This window comes from Amblyomma americanum, chromosome 2 (assembly GCF_052857255.1).
Source record: "Amblyomma americanum isolate KBUSLIRL-KWMA chromosome 2, ASM5285725v1, whole genome shotgun sequence".
Classification (NCBI taxonomy): domain Eukaryota; kingdom Metazoa; phylum Arthropoda; class Arachnida; order Ixodida; family Ixodidae; genus Amblyomma; species Amblyomma americanum.
In genome coordinates this window covers 103,272,629-103,293,104 of record NC_135498.1, presented here as the reverse complement: position 1 = coordinate 103,293,104, position 20,476 = coordinate 103,272,629, and the positions used below count along the sequence as shown (strand labels likewise).

At 44.6% G+C, this 20,476-nt stretch overlaps 1 protein-coding gene across 1 annotated transcript; it reads right to left on the bottom strand.

Annotated features, from left to right (window-relative positions):
• Positions 1-505: 505 nt before the first annotated feature.
• LOC144119948 (uncharacterized) lies at positions 506-16,755 on the bottom strand. The gene is made up of 3 exons (XM_077652446.1): positions 16,549-16,755; positions 15,138-16,146; positions 506-519 (listed from the first exon to the last, which is right to left on the bottom strand). Exons 1-3 carry the CDS (start codon positions 16,699-16,701, stop codon positions 506-508), a joined length of 1,176 nt encoding a protein of 391 aa, XP_077508572.1. The 5' UTR covers positions 16,702-16,755.
• Between the last annotated feature and the right edge of the window lie 3,721 nt (positions 16,756-20,476).

The following is a 20,476-nucleotide window of genomic DNA, read 5'->3' as shown; positions in this document are numbered from 1 at the left end:
TATGGTTGTGGTTCATGGCTTCCAACTTCCTAATCATCTTCAAGAAGTAAACTCCCAAGCTCTTGGACAGTTGCAAGAGCCTTTTCGAACAGTCTTTCACATTCTTCTTTCATACCAGCCGTGTTTTCGGGCTCATTGTCCCTCTTTGCTGTAGGACGACTCATGTACTACGTGCATATTCTAGAAGAAATAACCACGAGCTCTTGTTTGAAATTGAGTTGCACGCAAAGGTTGACAGCCAGTTACCTGAAGAATACAATGCTCTGACAACCCTTCAAGAGTGATGGAGGTAAACGTTATCAATTCGTAGTTATCTTATTGTACGCTTTACATCCATCACTCATAAAGGAGCTCTATTTTATTACTTGGAAATACGAGCGTTACAGAAAAAATTAGCATCAGCAGCACAAGTTTATTTTTTGTTATTTCCCATTATCCTGGCTTATGTTCATCTGCGACAGAACTCACGGAGCGTATGGTGAGACCCTAATTGGTATGTCATGATTTAGAACATCAAAACTGCGCAAGAGGTGAGATACACAAATTAGTGAATGAGTGCACAAGACACAAAGTGGGTTATCTTTTATTATCGTTGTTGCCACCTGCACACGAGTTGAGTGTAGCGGTGCAACAACGTTCGTCTATTCTTTAAAGCACAGAAGTCGCTTCGTTTAAGCAGGGATTTTGTTGGTATCGCTTCAGTTTTGCCAATTTTGTTCGCTTAGTTGTCTGTCACGAATGCAAAGAGGATTAAATGCTGTACGTGGACATGAAACAGGTAGGATGTCATTTATTCTATTTTGTTCCTTGGTAACTGCCCTTACTGGTATTCTGAGCACAAGCATCGGAACCGTCCCTGGGCACCTTTCAGCAAATTAGGAGTGAGTCCTTGTTACTGATTTCGCCTTGCGCAACTTATCGTGCTCAAGCTGAAGCTGCTCGCTGTGCTTAATTGCGGGGGTTTGTTCAGAATAAATTGTGCATCTTTGTGTAGCAACTCAAGACCAATTTTTGTGGCCAGCCTGACTTCTTCCGAAGGACTGATCAATATCAGATCGTGTGACTCTAAGATACGCGGCCAATTTCCTTCATGCAATGCATTTAATCTATATCGCCGATAGTAAGCAAGATATATTTTGACAGCGTAACCACAGCAATCAGCTTAGGACATTCATTACTAGTCCGGTCGCGAATGGAATATCTAAGCTGCTTTTCCACTTATCATTGTGCTCTCACTGAACAAATAACACGACATAAAAGCGCGGATAAAATTCCTCGTCTTGCAAATGTATTAATGCTACCTGGAGTTAAATGGTTGGACCCCACATATTCTTGTTCCTTTCGCAACTATATTCCATCATGTCACGACGGATCACCGTATACCTAAAGATACCTTTCGAAAGGCGTTATATAGTGTTTTCAATGACGTTGGTTGCGTTGATAGCGTTCATAAGTACCGGGAGTTATGGTCCAGCGCGTTTCTGTTGCGTTCGACCTGTAATTTGCTCAAAGCTGGTTAAGTACGTGGCGCTCTCTCTGTCCTGAGTCCTACTATACAGGAGGAAAAGACACGTTACGGTTGCGGCAGATGACACCCCCAGCACTGCGACTTCTGAAGATCAGAGCTGTGAGAGAGATGAGGAACATCAACGCTGAAAAACGTGGTACCTCGAAACTGACGACGTCTTGCCGGAAAGAAAACAGGCGTCAAGAATGTAGCCTGCAGCCAGACAATGCCTTCGATTTCGATTGCGTATCTCATTCGGTGAGCCCTTCTCCAAGCATTTCATCACAGAAGAGTCGAGCACCAGGCCGGACGAGATCTTGATCAAACCCAGCACCTCATAAATGTGAGCCGGATGCTTTACCACATAGCCACTGCTTCCTATTGAGCCTCCAATACATGACACCTTCATGCGTCATGCACAGTGGCATCGATGATTTTGTTAGCCTTTCAAAATATCGCCCATACACACACTAGGGGATCGGCGTCGGCCCGCGTTAGATCCTGCCAATTTTTGTCATCGAACCATCAACGCAGGTTTTTTGTTTTCTTCTCCAGACTTTTGCACCTGTTTGGCTTTACGGATTAAGTTTTAATTATATGGAGCGCTCAGCGTTACAAGGAATTCATCTAGCAAGAATTCATCTAGAATTCATCTCTCTATGCTACAGCAGCCAATTCCTTAATGAGTGGGAAGCCCAGAAAATGCCTCTACGTGATCTGATATCGTATCAAGAGGCCTACTTGTTCAGCAGCGGACGCTTACGACCCGACGAGCTTTGTGCACCGTATACGACAATGCGGGTGGAATTATGTAAATCTTTCTAACGTGCTCAACAGCAGTCTCTCAATTTAAGTGTGGATTTGGTTCTATATTATCTAGCCCATAGCAACCATATTCCCATTAACCGGTTTTGGCTTCAAACGGGCCAGCTCATGCCTCTCCAATAAGCGTCTATAAGACATGATGTTGACTAGGTTTAGTCATTATGGGGCTAATTATAATGGGCCTCCACTGCACAGCAGCCACGGTTACTAGGAAAAGTACAGATTTCGGATATCTTGGTTGGTGAACAAAAAGTTATCTTGGTTTCCGGCTTGCACTCGGCACAAACGCGTGGGTGCGGGATTCGGTTCCACTTTTAGGACAACAATACCATAATTTGTGTCCATCTATGGTTCTTACTAGTCTGTCACTATTCCTCCTCCATATTTGCAGGGCCGTCGGCAATGTTGTCATTTCTTGGGAATGGATTGTGCTACCTTAGCATTCTATGGGCTTTCTGTTCACATTATGTATTTTGCCGAAGTCAGTTCAATTCCCTTCATTTCATCATTTTTGTTAACTTGCTTCTTACGTGATCTGCGCACTCTTTCTCTTCTTTTAACTCATCCAGTTGCTGTTTTCGTTTTTGTGCCTTGGCGCGATGTACACAATCTATTTCAACTCTTGAAATTATAGCTGCCATACGCAAATATTCCACACTTACTCCAGATATTATATAGGTTCAACTCTTGCGCCCTGTTCTCTCCCCGCCTAGCGTTGAGCTCCAGTTCAAATACACGACCAAATGTATTAAAACCCATATCTGTTGTTCCGGTTACTTATTTTTCAGAGATGCTTCCTAACATCTACCGACAGCACATTATCTGTAATAAACGCCTGCTGGCTTTCTAGACTGTTAAGGCGCGTTCACACTTGGAAATTCGGTGGCGAGAGCGAACGGAATCCGCTGCCGCGGCAGAGAAGCCGCCCAAATACCCAGCGAAAGACCGATCGGTCCAGGACCGAATTCTGCCGCCGAAAAAAAAATTGCCGAATCTAGTCAACCAATAGGAAGAGGAAAACGAAGCTGGATTCCCGCCGCGACGAACATGGCGGCGCCCATCGGACGCCTCGCTTCGGACTGAATTCGTTGCTGTTACGGCCTTTTCAGCGCGTTCACTGGCCATAAAAGAGCCAGCGGTCTTTCGCTTTGTCTCATTTTGTCCATAAAACGTGTGAGTGATAAAAATGCTTTATTTTTTTATTTCGGGTGACGGTTCTTCCCCTTTTAGGCTTAAGAGTGGTGTCGGGTAGTTGACAACAAGGGCTCCCCGCCTAACCACCAGATGGCGCCACGAGGCTATTATCGTTTAAAAAGTGAGAATGTTAGAAATGGCGTAATGCCCGACAAAGTAGCTGCATTTGGCGTACCCAAGCGTGCGTACGGTTTTAGTATGTAGACACCATCGATTAACCTCTTGCCATATCTGTGTATGCCGTGAGCAGACGACACACAGAGGATGAGCGGCGGCGCGGCGGCCGCGAAGTGTGAACGAGGCAGCATTTCGGCGGCCGAGGATTCCGCTCGCTCTCGCCGCCGAATGTCCAGGTGTGAACGCGGCAATACGCGGTGCTTTAGTTCGAAATATAATCATTTTTAACGGTGGCGCTGCGCTTCACATGAGCAAGTCCTAAGCCAGCTATGCAATTCTTCTCTTTAGCTATTAAGCAGAGAAATGGCACGTAGCATGCAAATCGTATCCTGTCAGCGCATTCTCGATTAACTCTGATGCGAACAACTTCCTAGTCGAATCCTTTCAATACCACAACTAAGCAAGCAGTGGCTAACAACGGATAGATTTTCACCTGACCCGACGCCATTTCTTATTATTTTCTAACTCCTACTCATGACGTAATCTTCCCAAGTATCTTTAAAGCATATGCATGCGCTTTATCTGCACTCTGGTAATGCATCTCCAGTGTGTGTGCCGGCGTTTCAGCAGAATAAAATTAAGTTTTCCACTCTGCAAAGCCTCTATTTTGGGGTCATTATGTTTTGACCATTTTCCATAACTTGACTGATAACATGAACATGCTCCCATGACCATATTCTTACATGTAGTCAAAAACACGGCCTCCTGACCAGTGTCTTTCCCAAAATTCAAGCTTCTTTTCTTGGTTCTATAAAGTCTCAGACGGCTCTGCTTAAATTAATGCTCCCCTTTGTATACGTTTCAGGAATCCATCTTCAGCATCAGTCTGACTACGCCCACTGCAAGAAGACTTCTCCTATATCCCTCTAATTAACACTCTCCTGTGACAGACACGGCTACCTTGCACCCGCAGACTTCTTAATCTCATTCGCCCATCTCACTTTCACCACCCCATGCTACTCTTGCCTTCTCTTGGAATACAATTCGTTATGATTAACTAGAATCCGTTATCTTGCCTTCGCATTACATGCCCTGCCCAAGCTCCTTTCTTCCTCGTGATTTTTTTAGGATGTTATTAACCCGCGTTTGTTCACTAATACTGCCCTCTTTCAGTACATTAATGTTACACCTGCCATTTTCCCTTCCATAGCTGACTGTGTTGTTCCCAATTTATGCTGAACCCTTTCTTCAGCCTCCGTGTTTAGAGAAACCCTATAGGTGAATACCGGTGAGACAAAGCTGTTATGTACTTTTCTCTTGAGTGACATTCATAAACTGTCGTTCATGATCGGAGAGAACCTACTAAATGCGCTCCAACCTATTATTGTTCTTCTAGTAAGTTCACCATCGTGATTCGGATAGGCAGTCACTGCCTGCCATAAGAACACGTATTTTCTTACCACCTACAGCACCTTGCTACAAATAGTATCCTGCTGTTCCCTTCCGAGACTGTTGAACATTACTTTGGTTTTCTGCATATTAATTTTTAACCCCGCTGTTCTGCTCGCCTGTCTAAGTTATTCATCATGCTTTGCAATTCATACACTGAATGACTTAGCAAAGCGATGTCATCAGCAAATCGCAGATTAATAATACGTTATCTATTAACTCTTATCCCCAACTGGTCCCAATCTATGCCCCTGAATACCTCGTGTAAACAGGCAGTGAATAGCATTGGCGAGATCGTGCCTGCCTGCCTGGCACCCTTCTTTATTGGAATTTTAATCGTGACTTTATAGAACACTGTGGAGGTTGTACAGCCGTTACAAATATCTTCCAGCATTTTTACATGAGGCTCATCTACACTCTGATTCCGTAATGCATGTGTGACTGCTGAGGTTTTGAGTGAGACATATGCTTTCTCGCAATCTGTAAAGGGTATACATAGGGGTTAGTTATAATCTGCGGTTTTCTCTACCAGCTGATTGATAGAGTGAATGTGGTCTATTGACGAGTAGCCTTTCCGAAATGCCGGTTGATCATTAAGTTGATTGATGTCTAAGGTTATCTTTACTCTATTAACGATAGACCTTAGTAAATTCTTTGCAGTCAACAAACGGAAAGCGGGTCGGTCTGCAATTTTCGAGTCCTTGAAGTCCCCTTTCTCATGAATTAAAATCATGCTAGCGTTCTTCCAAACTTCTTATACGCCCGTGGTCACAAGGCATTGCGTATACAGGGTAGCTAGTTTTCTTTGCAAAATTTCCACACTATCCTGCAACACATCTGCGGTTGCCTGATCCCAACCAGTTTCTTTCCCTTTTTGTATTTCTCCTAAGGCTGTATTTTCTTTCTCTTACGTTTCTGGCATAATGTCTCATTGCTTTGCGATCCTTCTTCTCTCAGTAACGTCCTTATAACGTTGGCTGAATGCCGGGATTCGTGATCGATATGAGTTCTGCTTGCACCATGGAGGTATTATACGGAATTAAGGAGAGGGTGGTAGTTATCTGCGAAGTTAATAACAGGTACTAACTGAGGATTCCGCAGGCGCATGCACCTATATTCTCTCACGATAATATATATTGTGAGACTGTGGACCAAGCGAGCTCTTTATTCCCGCCGGCAAATATGGCGGCCACTCCTCACAAGACGAAGATGCGAGATGATGATGAATATTCACAGATTAAGACGAGGGTCACGCACTGTGCTCACAATATATATATATATATATATATATATATATATATATATATATATATATATATATATATATATATATATATATATATATATATATATATATATATATATATATATATATATATTTATATTTATATATATATATATTTATATATATATTTATATATATATATATATTTATATATATATATATATTTATATATATATATATATATATATATATATATATATATATATATATATATATATATATATATATATATATATATATATATATATATATACAGTGAAAATGCTCCATATACACTCTCCTTATGGTGGTACATCGACGCCAAGGTAGGCATGAAGCAGGCAAATGATCAGCAGCTGTAGACCACGGCATAGGTTCTAGAAATGACGCGTGCGAAATATTAGTGGAGTTCGCAGACCACAATACTTTACGCTTTATGAATGCCTTCACCCGCAAAGCGCAGAAATGTAAATGGGCTACAGTTGAAATGAACTTCATACTGTGCGCTCATCCTGGCTTTGTGAGGTGTGCGTCGGTACTTGCCTGGTAAAATGTAGTGACCGTTGGATGATGAGGTTTCGATTTTGCTTAAATTTAAACACGGAGCACAGAGAACTGATAAAGAAGTAAGTAAAAAAATTAGCGTTATGAGGCAGAGTAGAGTAATTGTGGATTTGACTTTAGAATAAATATTCCGCTTACACACAGGATGATTACCTTAGAATTCAAGAAATTAATTATAATCTCATAATAGCACCATTACGACGTACTCAAAACACGTATATGGTAGGGAGGTTGCGCAGTATACTGTGGTTTGGAAAGTGCAACGTTTGAGAGCTTATAAGCCCATACATATTATAGAGTTCGCACAACTGTCAGAGGTTCTCGATAATGATAAGTTAAAGGACATGCGGATTTATGATACAGCGAGGGTCGAGCAGGCTCTAAAATTAGTATGTAGACCGAAAGCGCGCAAGAGGAAGTTAGTCACTAGCAAATATCACATTCGCTCCCTAAGAGGGAATGGAGGCAATGTCATTACTAATATGAATAACTATCCTACAAAAATCTCGAAGTGGTCGAAATAATCAGGATACTAATGATGAAGCCAGTCGTGTGTCCGAATGGACATTCCGTCGATAACGAAACAAGAGGTAAAGGAAGGCATACATGTCCCGCAAAAGGGAAGAGTACCTGATGAGGGTTAGGCAACTGCACTTTTGTTAGAAGTGGAGGAGGAACAACTTTATTTTAAAACGGAACAAAAGGTCCAGGAGAGGTGTGGGGTGGGGCACACTGAGCTTGAAAGACTTGCACTCTGTGTACGTAGTGCATCATGTCCCTAAAAGTTCCGGGACCTTGGAATCTCGCTAACTCATCGCAATCCATAAGAAACCAAATGCCAGCGACTTAAAAAATTGTCTCTGATTTAGATCTGGTTAAACCTGGAGTGACGCGTTAACTACAGCTGGCCGAGTGGAACTCGCTCAGTCGAATTGCAAAGTAAGTCTTTCGCCGCTCGGTTTCGCTTGGCGTTCCTTCATCTTCGTCCCTGGACGTGATTCACTCTCTCCCCCCTCTCAACCTCTGCCCTCCCCCCCTCGATTTCGCCGGTGCGCCGCGCCGCCTGCAGCTGCTCCGCACCACGGTGGCCAACCACGTAACCACCTGGCGGCGCCGCCACGCTGATGGCTCGAAATGCTAGCGTAATGTAGCTACCGTAACAAACTTACAGACCCCATAACTTGTTTTCCGTTGTCTGCAAGACATTTAATAAGAAAATGGCTAATCGAATTAGACCAGCCTTACACTTCACTCAATAAAGTACCAGGCTGGACTTCGGAAAGGCTATTCGACGATAGACCATATTCGCACTATCAATCAGGACACTGAGAACTACACTGGGTGTAACCGAGACGATTCAGTGTATCACGATAAGCGAATACTTGGCTGGAATCCACTCAATAGCTGCAGAAAAGCACAAAGGATGATGTTTTTTCGTAACTTTTCTTATTTCCAAGCAATTATACGGTGAGACAACTATTTTTTTCACCGGCGTTCTTTAGAACGACATGATGGCCATAAAAGAAATTACGTGCAAAACTGAGAGATATAAAATGTCGCATCTGCCTCGCAAACTTTTTGGAACTGAACCGATTACCAAAAGATAATGCAAACAGTATTTAAACTGATATTAGTGGTGATTAAAAAAGGGGTAGGGTTTTAGATTACTGAAACCTAGCAGACCTGCTAATTAAAGCATGTATTAGCCTGGTTGGATCATTGCTGAGTCGTCTGCACATCAGGCGATGATATTACACTCAATATTAAGCTCTTATCGATGTTAAGTTGATCTCATCTGTTAGCCCCGCAAATCGATCTTGATGAAGACGACGACGTGCAATGCAAAACGCGAGAGATTAGCCTCGTATACATGAGCCCGACTCAGCGGGTCGAGTCGGGGCGCTCCAGATGTCGGTCTGGCCCAGCCCGACCCGATCGCGTTTATACGAACCCGTTTTCTGTCGGGCGGAGGTAGCCGCTACCCCTTGCGTCGAGGAAGCAAACCACGTGTGGACGCTAGACCAGGAGAAGGAACGCCCAGGCTACCGTGAACTAGAATATTGGGCATACAGCTAATACGACCAACACATATTGGGTAGTGTGCTCACTGCGCCGCGTCTCCATAGGCCGAGGTGAAGCCGCCGGCGTCGACATTTTTTAGTTTCCCGCATGTCCGCTAGGTGCCGCCGCCGTTCCGTTCTTCTTTTCATCCGTTCATCTTTTCCGTTCATCTTTTAAAAGATATATATAGAGGTAACAGAGTGCTCATAAAATGGGAAAAAAATGTATCAGGGCCTGTAGAGATACAGCGGGGGCTTAGACAAGGATGTCCTCTGTCCCCTTTGTTGTTCATGTTGTACCTGCAAGGTTTGGAGGCCAAGCTAGAGGGGAGCGGACTAGGTTTCAACCTATCTTTTTTCAAGCAAGGTGAATTGATTAAACAGACATTACCGGGACTAATATATGCGGACGATATAGTGATAATGGCTGACAACAAGGAAGACCTGCAGAATTTGTTAGACATATGCAGTACAGAGGGAGATAGATTAGGCTTCAAGTATAGTAAGGAAAAATCTGCAGTCATGACATTTAATGAAGAGGGCGGCGAGCATAGAATACAGGAGTTCGTGCTAAAGGTATTGAATGAGTACAAGTATCTTGGGGTGTGGATAAATAACAGTGTTGAGTATCTGACAGAGCATGAAAAATATGTAATGAATAAAGCTAGTAGGAATGCAGCTGTCATGAAAAATAGGGCACTGTGGAATTACAATAGGTATGAGGTGGTAAGAGGGATCTGGAAAGGGGTGATGGTCCCTAGCCTGACCTTCGGGAATGCGGTCCTGTGTATGAGGCCAGGTGTTCAAGCAAGGCTGGAAATTAGGCAACGGGGAGTAGGGAGGTTAGCTTTGGGAGCACATGGCAATACACCAAATCAGGAGGTACAGGGTGATATGGGATGGGCGTCTTTCGAGAGCAGAGAGGCTAGCAGTAAGATAGCATTTGAGGAACGATTGAGAAGGATGGAGGAAAAGCGGTGGGCTAGGAAAGTTTTCAGATACCTGTATATAAAGAATGTTGACACGAAATGGAGAAAGCGAACTAGAAAATTGACAAGCAAATATCTGGACAGCAGTAAGGGGGCAAATCAGCAATTATCGGTTAAGAAAAAGGTTAAAGGAACAGAGAGAGCTTTGTGGAAAACAGGGATGCTGACGAAATCGGCACTAGAAACATACCGGACCTTTAAACAGGAAATTGTCAAAGAAAATATCTATGATAATTGTAGGGGAAGTTCTTTGTTGTTTGAGGCCAGGACTGGAGTTTTGCGGACTAAGAAGTATAGAGTCAGGTACCAGGAGATAGACACTTTGTGCATTGCGTGCGGAGAGGAGGAGGAAACGGCTGAACACTTGATACTTTTCTGTAAAGGGCTTCACCCTACAGTGGAAGGCAGCGGGGCTGACTTACCCAAGGCATTGGGGTTTAGGGATAGTGAAGGGAAAGTGGATTTTAAGAGGTTAGAAGTAACCAAGCGAAGGTTATCTGATTGGTGGCTAAAAGCAAGACAGGAGTAAAATTTCACAAGACATGGCTAGGTGGCTTGAGCCACCGCCCGATGTAAAGGGTTCAGCCGTATCCATCCATCCATCCATGTCGTGGCTAGGTGGCTTGAGCCACCGCCCGATTTAAAGGGTTCAGCCGTATCCATCCATCCATCCATCCTGTAGTGGCCACGGCACAAGTAGGCGCGGTCATGAGCTTGGGAGTGTTTTTTGGTCGTTGTTGTTTGTTGTGCTCATTTTGTGCCTGCTTTGGAGGATTCAGTGGCGTGCTTAGGACATTAATTCGTCGCCCACGAACCTGCAATGCAAGGTTTAGTTTGGTTAATGGCGATTTAACGTCCCAAAGTGACTCAGGCTGTGATGGACACCGTAGTGAAGGGGTCAGGAAATTTTGACCAGCTGGAGTTCTTTAACTGGCACTGACATCGTACAGTATACCGCGGGCCTCAAGAACTTCGCCTCCATCGAAATTCCACAGCCGCGGCCGGGATCGAACCCGGGTCTTTCGGGTGAGCAGCCGAGCGCCATAACCACGAGCCACCGCGGCGATGGCGGCGGTGGCGATGCAAGGATGTAGTATCCTGGATAGATTGAGAGAGCGTTCAGTAAACGAAAAAAAAATGCCGGGTCGCCTGCAGAAACATTGCTTCGCGCCTGGTTTCGATATCGGCTGTGCTTACAGGAAAGATGGCCAGAAGGTAGCCCAGGCCTCTTCAGCGTGCTGAGTTTCTAATTATAGTTTTGATAATCATAATCGCAGTTCTTATAAATAGTAAACTGCCTTTCATTTTTGACTTGGTGAAATGCATTTCTCAGAGAAACTGAATATTCGGCCTCCTTGCTTGATGCGGAAGATAAAGACGCTGCTCAGATATCTGAACGTCGCATGCCAAAACGATAGTGAAGTTGCCGGTTGATCAGGCTGGATCATGTCGTGATCATAGTTAACATGTAGCCAAGAGTGACTCACGACTAGTCTTTCACATTGCAGGCTATGTAGCTGGAAAATGTGTCCTAAAGGCAAAGTGTGAAAGCCGCATTGCCCTTCTAACTATGCCAGCCATTGATGACAGTTCTCAACTTGCAAGGCCCGCAAAATACTGCGACAAGGTATATGACTCATCTACCCTTCCGCACTGCTCTATGATTCTGTGCTGAAGCTTCAGAACCTTTTTACTGAATGCTGCAGCCAAAGCCAACTCCATTCAGAGAGCATCTTTGATGTGCTGGATGTGGTCAGGGAAATGTTGTGTAACGAGGTTGGTTGCCATCTTCACGCAGAAGTTCTTTCCAAGTTAAAATTAAAATTTTACATCGTAATCAGGCTTCACTTTTTTGTGCAAGGAGAGAACACTGAGAGGCCTGGCAGACGTGAACGGGCCAAACACTTGAAGTTGAGCCGTAGCTGAACCTCTGCGACACTTGCTTTCTCTGTGCGCTTATCTAAAAAATATAAATAAGTCTGTCTTTGCCCCATTTAAAGATGAAGGGCTTCATGTAGTGCTTAAGTTCAAATTTTCAAAAAACGCGGGTTCGATTCCAGCCACGGCGGTCGAATTTCGATTGAGGCGAAAGTCTAGAAGGCCCGTGTACTGTGCGAAGTCAGTGCACGTTAGAACCCCGGGTGGTCGAAATTTCCGGAGCCCATCACTAAGGCGTCCCTCATAGCCTGAGTCACTTTGGGACGTTAAAGGGAAGCTGAAACGGTTTACTAATCGCATGAAACGCTGTGGTTGAGAAGAAAGGACCTTGAAAATCATGTGTGTAAATTATTTCTCGATTCTGACTGCAAACAGAGCTGCAATCGCTTCTTAAATACCCGCCGCTGGCCAATACCACCTAGACTAGCTCAAGGCCTCCGCACGCGTCCGTGACGTCACACACAGCAGATGTGCCTGGAAGTCAGCTTCACCCCACACGGTTTTTCCGGTTGCCCGTCGGGCACCCATTTCTCAAAATACTGCGTGTTTTGTGCCAGCGTAATATTAGTATTTAACGGTTTCTGATTAGAATATGTATTCTTCATGAACAGGCGGGAACGCGAAATAATCGACGCCTTCGCTATGCATGTTGCTCCAGATAAGCAATGGGTCAGCTCCGCTTCGGTGCTGTTAGGGAGAACTGAATTGAACTAAGATAAGTAATCTTCGGCTGTTGCAAAGGCACGTGTTGTTCGTTTCTATTCTATTTTATTTCTTTCTTCATATCGTTCTTGTCAGTGCGGTGCGGTCTTCCCTCTTCTGCGCATGATTTGACGTTAACATGTGTATATATATTCATGTTTCTTCATAGAATAAACAGTTGCTAGAAAGCGCTTTGTCCTGTTTGTTCGTCCCTTCTCGTATTTTGACAGCGCTTATCATCCCCTTCAAGAATGCATTTCCAAATAGCCCCAGTTGTAGCTCCTTTGACTTTTTTTTAATTCTTCCTAGTCAGTTGTCTTGCATCCATAAAATGATTACACTATTCACTTCCCACTCATAACCACTTCAGTAAAAATCGAACATTCCCCTATGCTTTTCTTGGTTGCATTGACTGTCAGCTTCCTTCATATGTTATTCTATACTACTTCACGTTGCACGGATGTTTCACAACAAACCAGCAAGATTTCTAAAAAAATTTGCAAAGAATACAGTGAATATAGAGTTCATTTAAGCACTTCACACTCACACACACTTACACAAAGAATATAGCTGTCACCAAGTTGTGTGATTTGGTGAGATGCGCACACAAGAATCCAGTACAATTTGTTCAGTGCCATACTGTATGAAACAGGAACAAACATACCCATTTGCATTTACATGTTCATCATACAGAAGGGAAAAAAATTTGGTACACAAGTTACCACTCACTACAGTTCTATCAAATGTTCTATATCTGGAGTTGCTAAGTATGAAAAGAACATGTACAGATTATAAAATGCCTTAATACAAAGCTATCTTTATAATGTAATCAGGTGGTGTGCAAGAAAGGTCCGCTATCTCAGAAACACTTGCCATTAAACGATACAGTCATCAATCCTCAACTCTTTAGAGTTTGCATTTTTCGCTGCCCCTTCGACACTGTTGTGTTGTTTTTCGTTTTGCACAGATTATTTAACAGCGTGTTGGCAGCAGCACTCAAAATATGGTGCATGACTTTTTCTGGCGAATGACCAGAATCACACGTATCAAGGTCTCCAGAATCGTGGAGAATGGTTGACACAAGAGAAACAAGGGCCTCCTTCTGATTTGGAAGAGCCAGAAATTTGGATGCATACTGCTCACTCCTCAATTTGTCAAGGACTATTTTTGTATAAAGTACAGCGTTCACTACGACATATCGTGGAAACTTTAATCCTCCTCTTGTCATGCCTGAAATGAGCAGTGTGTCATCATGGTCCAAACTGGTGTTATCCAGGACGAGATTGTCCTTGCACGACATACACATGAGCTTTTTCAGTGTTGCATGGGCACAGTATCCCACAACATACGCAACAGCGGGAATCATCGACGAGTTTTTTGCTACATCAGCATTGGTCACTGCTATACTGAACAGTGCACAAAGTGATTCAACACTTATGACGGAGATCGGTTCTGCAATAATGACAAGATCAGGCATGTCCAGTACTTTTTGAAGCCTTAGCTTGTTCTCAGATTCATAAATCTGCCTGATCGAGACATGGTATTGGGCTCCGGATAGCTGGCGATACTTCCCGAATCTATCCTCAAGGCAATGTGTTTGAAATTTTCCAAGGAGCACATACCGAAATCCCAGCTCTTCCAGGCAGTATAAAGCGATCTCATGTAGAGCGTGGCTCGTGTGGCCAAAAGCCATGTGAGTTTCTTTCGTCAGGTGGCCAGCATCGTGTCTGAGGCTAGCCCAGTAGTCTAGCCGCTCTGGTATTTTCCTCAAAAATTCAAGCTGTGGACATGTTGTTGACGCAATCGGAGACTGCATTTCATCACGCAGGCGTTCACCTTTTCTTGGCGTCTTTACATTCACTATTCGCCACCATGTCAAAATGGTGTTTATGAAATCTGCTGTTCCTTTAGCATGTTGTACTACGGAACATTGCAGTGCAGCTGCTGTCGATTCATTAAAAATCCTGAGAGCAAGCTTAACGTTCTGGCGCTCCATAGTTGATGGGTTAAGTGCTTTCAGTGAGTGTGTTGGTGCCAGCTTTAAAAGGTTATTTTGCTCAGCCTCATGCAGATCACACAAAGATTTAAATGATGCCGTAAGAATATGTGGCTTTGGGTCATTGCTGCTTGGATCAGGGTAATATATACACTTTCCACTGTTTCTCTGGTTTAGCCAATTGTTCCTAATTGACTTCAAAAGGTGCACAGGGTCCAAAATGGAAACAGTGGACGAGAGAAATCAGCTGGGTGTGTGTAAACTATACTGGCTTTGGGGGGGGGGGGGGGGGGGGCTAGCAAAAAATGTCATGGCTTCCGATTGATAGCATTGCTGTCTGAAACAACAGCTAGTACCTTAAATCCAAGTGACTCAAGGTCAGTAATGAGCTTGTGCAAAAATAGATGCAGTGCTTTTGCATCTATCTGTGCGACTGGCAAAATGTGAACAACATCCTTGTTGCTTGACAAAAGGCTCTTTAGCATGAACACATATGCTGTTTTAGCCGGATCGGAACTATTGGCTGCGGCACCTGTAACGAAGCCTGCTTTGCACTCAAAATAGGTTTGAAGATGGATCTCATCCATCATTAATGTCACAGTGCGCTCATGCTCGGCCATTGCTTGCAATACAGTTTTAGCATAGTTCAAGAAACAAGGATCTTGCTGTTCAAGTGCTGGATTCATGTGATATGACGAACACAGTCGTCGAATAGTGTCTGGGTGCGGCAGCTTAATTTTAAGCGAGCTTCTGATGAACCTGTATGCATGTGGAGAAATGGTATACAGCAGACCTGAAAACACGAGTGCATCTGGTGGATATCGAGGCACATTTTTCAAAACAAGCTCGACTTGGCTTCGCACAAATTTCAGTACCTGTAAGTTCCATCCATGATGTTCTTGGAGCTCATAATCCTTGTTCACCTCATCCAGGAGCATTAGCACAGTTGCGAGAAGCTGGTGTTCCTTTTCGCTGCCACTAGCACAACTCTGCAGCTTTTCAACAGACTGCAGCACTTTATCAAGCTCCCTTAAATCCTTCATTTGTGACGGCACACATTCGTCTCCAAGATTGTGGAGACGGGACCCTCCGAGAAACACCTGAACAGACAGGTCGTCTAAAACCACCACTGATGAACGCACTGCGGGAGCTTTGTCGAGGGAGAGCTCCAGGAACAAAACCTTTGCCTGCGTAGTGACCACAGTCCAGAAGTCAGAAGTCTTAAGCTTCGGAAGGGCAGAACACAGCTCCCCAAAACTGCAAATTTTGTTCCTGCGATCTTCTTCCTCTTGAGCAGCAACAGAAAGCTCTATCGCTTTTCGCAGTGACGCTGCCTCGAGTCGGGCCTTCTTTTCTGCAGGAGCTTCTCGCGAAGATGGTGGCTGAGAGAGATATTTCGGGCAGCCGGGAAACACACTCGGGACAGCAGCTGGCTTCAGGCGGACACGCTGCAGCGGAACTTCGATAACGTTTCCAGTGTTCTCGTCCGTGTACGTTGCAAACCTGACGAAGTCACTCGTTTGAAAGTATTTTTCACACACCTAAAAACAAAGTAAAACCACAAGTCCATAGGTTTGGGCGACAGGCTTACAAAATTCGGCAAGCGAAATAACTGGGAAATAACACTCCGCAAGCGAAGTAATAAGAAAGTGAAGAAAAAGTCCCCTCTCCGAAGCAAGCCATAAAAAAAAATGTCGTGTGAAGCACAAAACCAAGGAAAAGGAGCAGCGCAAAAGCATGCAACCACAAGAGAAAAAAGGACAAGACACGGCACAAAACGCGAAAACAGCGCTCGTGTCTTGTCCTTTCTTGCGTGGTTGCATGCTTTTGCGCTGCTCCCTTTCCTTGGTTCAAAATGCACTAACTAGGCTAAAAAGAAGTTTTACTGAAGCAAAAAGTTTAAGGCAAGCATCCTGAAAAACAGCACCAAAAGCGACGCTTACCACAGTGTGCTTGGTTGGCACAAAATCTTCTCGAGAAATAGCCTTCGTCCATGCTGCCCTTTGCGTCTCGTCGGCAGGAAACTTGTAGACGCGGACACTCGGACCACCATCATAATTTGATCTGCAGCCTGGGGCGCAGCAGCAGCCAGGCATTTCAGAACTGAGGCTACGCAGGTTCAAACACGCAAACGAAGCCTCTGCAGATGAAAAAGCTTGAATAGTTCTTGAGCTCTTCCGTGAAAACGCGACACATTCACGTCAACTAGCACCATGACCATGTGCGTACTGGTTGTCTCAGTGTTCCCAACCAACTTAGGATGCGGACTGGCATTAGCTTTCAAGCGCAAGTAGCGTTTGATATTAAACATTGTTAAAGCCGCAGTTGACAGCAAGGATGCAAGGCTTAACACGACATTTATTTTTGCAATATTTCAAACTACAAACTCGTTAATATAAGCCTGGAAAAAAATAAGAAAAGAGCTTTCTTGAGTTTTAATTGAAGCGACAAGAAAATAGCCAAGTTCGAGCCAAGCCAGGATAATTCCAAATCCGATCGAGGGAACAGAATTTTTCCGCTTAGTCAGTTTTCTCCCAGATGGCGCCACGTCAACCTGCTGCGCGCTTCATCTCTTAGCAGTGACGTAGACGCGTGGCGAGGAGGTCATGCGGGGGCCTTGTAAAGTTATCTAGGTGGTATTGCGCCGGCACGCTCTCGTCGCTTCCGGAACCGCTGGGTGGGGGGACCGCAGAGAGGGAGTTCTGGCGGAAGTGACGCCATTCACGGAGAGTCGGCCGGCCGTCCGGCTGCGCTTGCTTCGCTGCATCCCGCGCTTTGGCGAACCACATATCAACGTAATCTTCTGCCAGTGCCGATTACTTTCTCTCGTTCGGGCGTTCCGTGTAATTCTTGAAGGCTGTATATAAACCAGTTTTGGCATGGTACTTCTATCGAACAGCTCTCAGCACACAGCTTGGTAGAATCCGCAAGGCGGATTTAAAATCTACCTTGGAATCCGTCGGTTGTTCTCTCCCAGCCTCTTCCACGTTAACCAGACAATTTGGTGGTACGCAGCATGCCGAAACTGCCTGCACAAAATATGTGCATCAATATTTCTCTTTTCGTTATATTACTTTCTTACCTGTTGGCAAACTCTGCTTTTTGCAGCTGGTTCACATCCATGCTGAGCTAAGGCCACTTCCAGCACTGTCTTTAAGTCACACAGTCTAACTCTTTTGAGCTCGTTACGCACTGTGTGCATTTTGCTTTTTCCCGATTCCTCGCACCTCGTGGCAGCACAGGTAATTCTCTTAAGCTTTCATCAGCGCGCAGCAAACGCTGCTGCACCTAACTGAACTAAAAAGCGATTATTAAGCCTAGTATACTTGAGCAAAGCAAATATTTGCATTCATGACCGCTTGGTCATTGTTGACGATCGACAATGGCGCCAGAATTCTTGCTAATTTGTCCTTGAATCAGAATGGCAAAGTTGTCGATCCGCGTTACGCATACATGTATGTCATCCACAAGTAATTCTGCTGGTTATCTCGATACGCAACCGAAGCAACCATATCTCGCAGCACACTAGTTTCGATGAGCAGCACTGCGAGCTCCGAAACGCAGCCATCATTATTCTTCAAAAACATGTTCAGCATCCGAGAAAAAAAAAACAACGCACGGGGGTAAGTGCAGAAGTTTCATGGTTGAACAGTAGCCCGAACATGCGAAAGAAGGAAAGCGCACACGGGAGCTTCCTCCCGGCCGCCTCGTCTCTTCGAATTACAGTACAGCAGTGAACCCACTCCAACTCATCCAGTTTGGCATTCTTTTGTAGTTCTAAAAGGCCATCGGGAGTAATTAGGCAAGTAAATATAAATAAATGAGCAAACAAATGCTTTACCTAGCGCGACTCGTGTAGGCGTGCCGGTGATCTGATTTAGATTATGTTTTCAGGCGTTACAAGAAGTTCGCCAAGAGAAAAAAAAACAGTGAAAAAAAGAAGCAGGACCAGGAGAAGACACACACAGACTGTCGCCGGAAAGAAGTTGGTGGCCAGGCTTTCATGCAGCAGCGGTTCACCACAACGTTTCGGCCCAATTTACTTTTTTTTTATTGCCACTTGCACACGCACCTACACAAAAGATACGCACACGCATGCACCTACGCAAAACATGCGTATCAGTCGAGATTTGGTTTTAATGTTACCCTGGTAGGACGTGAAAGGCCCATACTGGGCTAACGGAATTTCCGGCTTGCAGGCGCCGCCATGCGGTTGCTTCTCTATTACTTGGCTTCTTATCCGGTGGCACCAGTTTTCTGTTTAGTCTGCAGTTCTCAACGATTTCGGAATAGGTTAGCGCGCGCTCGTCTAGGTTCCGACAGTCGGGTGGTTCCACGGTTATCCGGAAGCAAACAATATGAGAATGCACTGACTACCCCGGAGTCGACGAAGATATTGATAGCGGAGAAAGCTGGGAATCTCTGCTGCGCAGCGAAGAACCCGCTCAGCAGAAACAAGCCAGTCCGCCTGGCGGCTGAGGCCGCAAAGAGATAAAATCTCTTTGTTAGCCTTTAGTCACGTAGGCTCCGGCCCCCGCCCTACAGACCTGCGTGCTGGGGGGGGGGGGGGGAGGGGGGGTTAGTAGTAAGGGGTCTCCATTTCTGGTGGAAATAAAAGCTGCCATCCATCCATCCATTCATCCATCCATCCGTCCGTCCGTCCGTCCGTCCGTCCGTCCGTCCGTCCGTCCGTCCGTCCGTCCGTCCGTCCGTCCGTCCGTCCATCCATCCATCCATCCATCCATCCATCCATCCATCCATCCATCCATCCATCCATCCATCCAATCGAGATTTCTGACACGTGAAGATGTCGCGACTTGACTTTCGCTGCCGGCGCACACCGTGGCGTCGTTGGTTCCACCGTTTTCTGAAGCTGCTAATGGCTCGAACATGTATGGTGAAAGTCCAAACTGTTCAACAGTGCATGAATTATCCATAATTTCCAAAACTTAGTCCTTAAAAGCCAGCTGAAGCAACGCACTACGCAGCAACGCCGTCAGTGCCTGCCGGAGATCCCCGTGGATGACGGCACAACAGTTCCGGCCAATCGTGGGCAAGAGCGGCGTTCGCTCGGCGCCCTGAGGCCATGGGGCGCGTTTTCTTCTAAAATACAAGTTTTTGCGTTTATTTCCCCTCTTTCTGAATGAGATATTCTTTTTCAGCGGACTGAAAAGCTATAAAATGACGCAGAGAACTCTTTTTTTTTCGGAAAGTGCTTCAGCTTCCCTTTAAGCTCCATAAAATCCAAAAAACTGCTTCATATATTGTGCTGTTTTTTCTCTCCACACAAAGGATTATTTGCATGTTGCAAGAGTGATGACCGTCTGACATAGGTATGCGGAAGTGCCAAGGATTGGGCAATGCATCGGTTTGGAGCTGTCACCAAATTGTGGCATATATATATATATATATATATATATATATATATATATATATATATATATATATATATATATATATATATATATATATATATATATATATATATATATATATATATATATATATATATATATATATATATATATATATGTATATATATATATATATATATGAAGGGAGCCAACAGTCACCGAAACCAATGTGCATAGGAAAACGTTATTATTTTTTTTAATGTGTTGTGCTTATCACTGGGATAATATTACTTACATTAATAAATCTCTAAAAGAAAATTACTTGTAAAGCAGCAGAAAAAACTATGCCGCCGGTGGGATCCGAACCCACGACCTCCGAATATCGCGTCCGGTGCTCTTACCAACTGAGCTACGGCGACGGCTGTCCAATCTGCTGCTCTCGTGGTTATTTATGCTTATTTGGTGTACGCGAACCTTGAGAGTGCTCACCAGTGCCACCCTCGACGATAGCGGCGGA

What these genes read in the sequence shown, in the direction of transcription:
- LOC144119948 (XM_077652446.1), bottom strand. Translation starts at nt 16,701, where the DNA reads ATGCCTGGCTGCTGCTGCGCCCCAGGCTGCAGATCAAATTATGATGGT. An exon ending in TGCCAACCAAGCACACTGTG is followed by an intron (nt 16,147 to 16,548) that starts GTAAGCGTCGCT and finishes CTTTGTTTTTAG; the next exon opens with GTGTGTGAAAAATACTTTCA.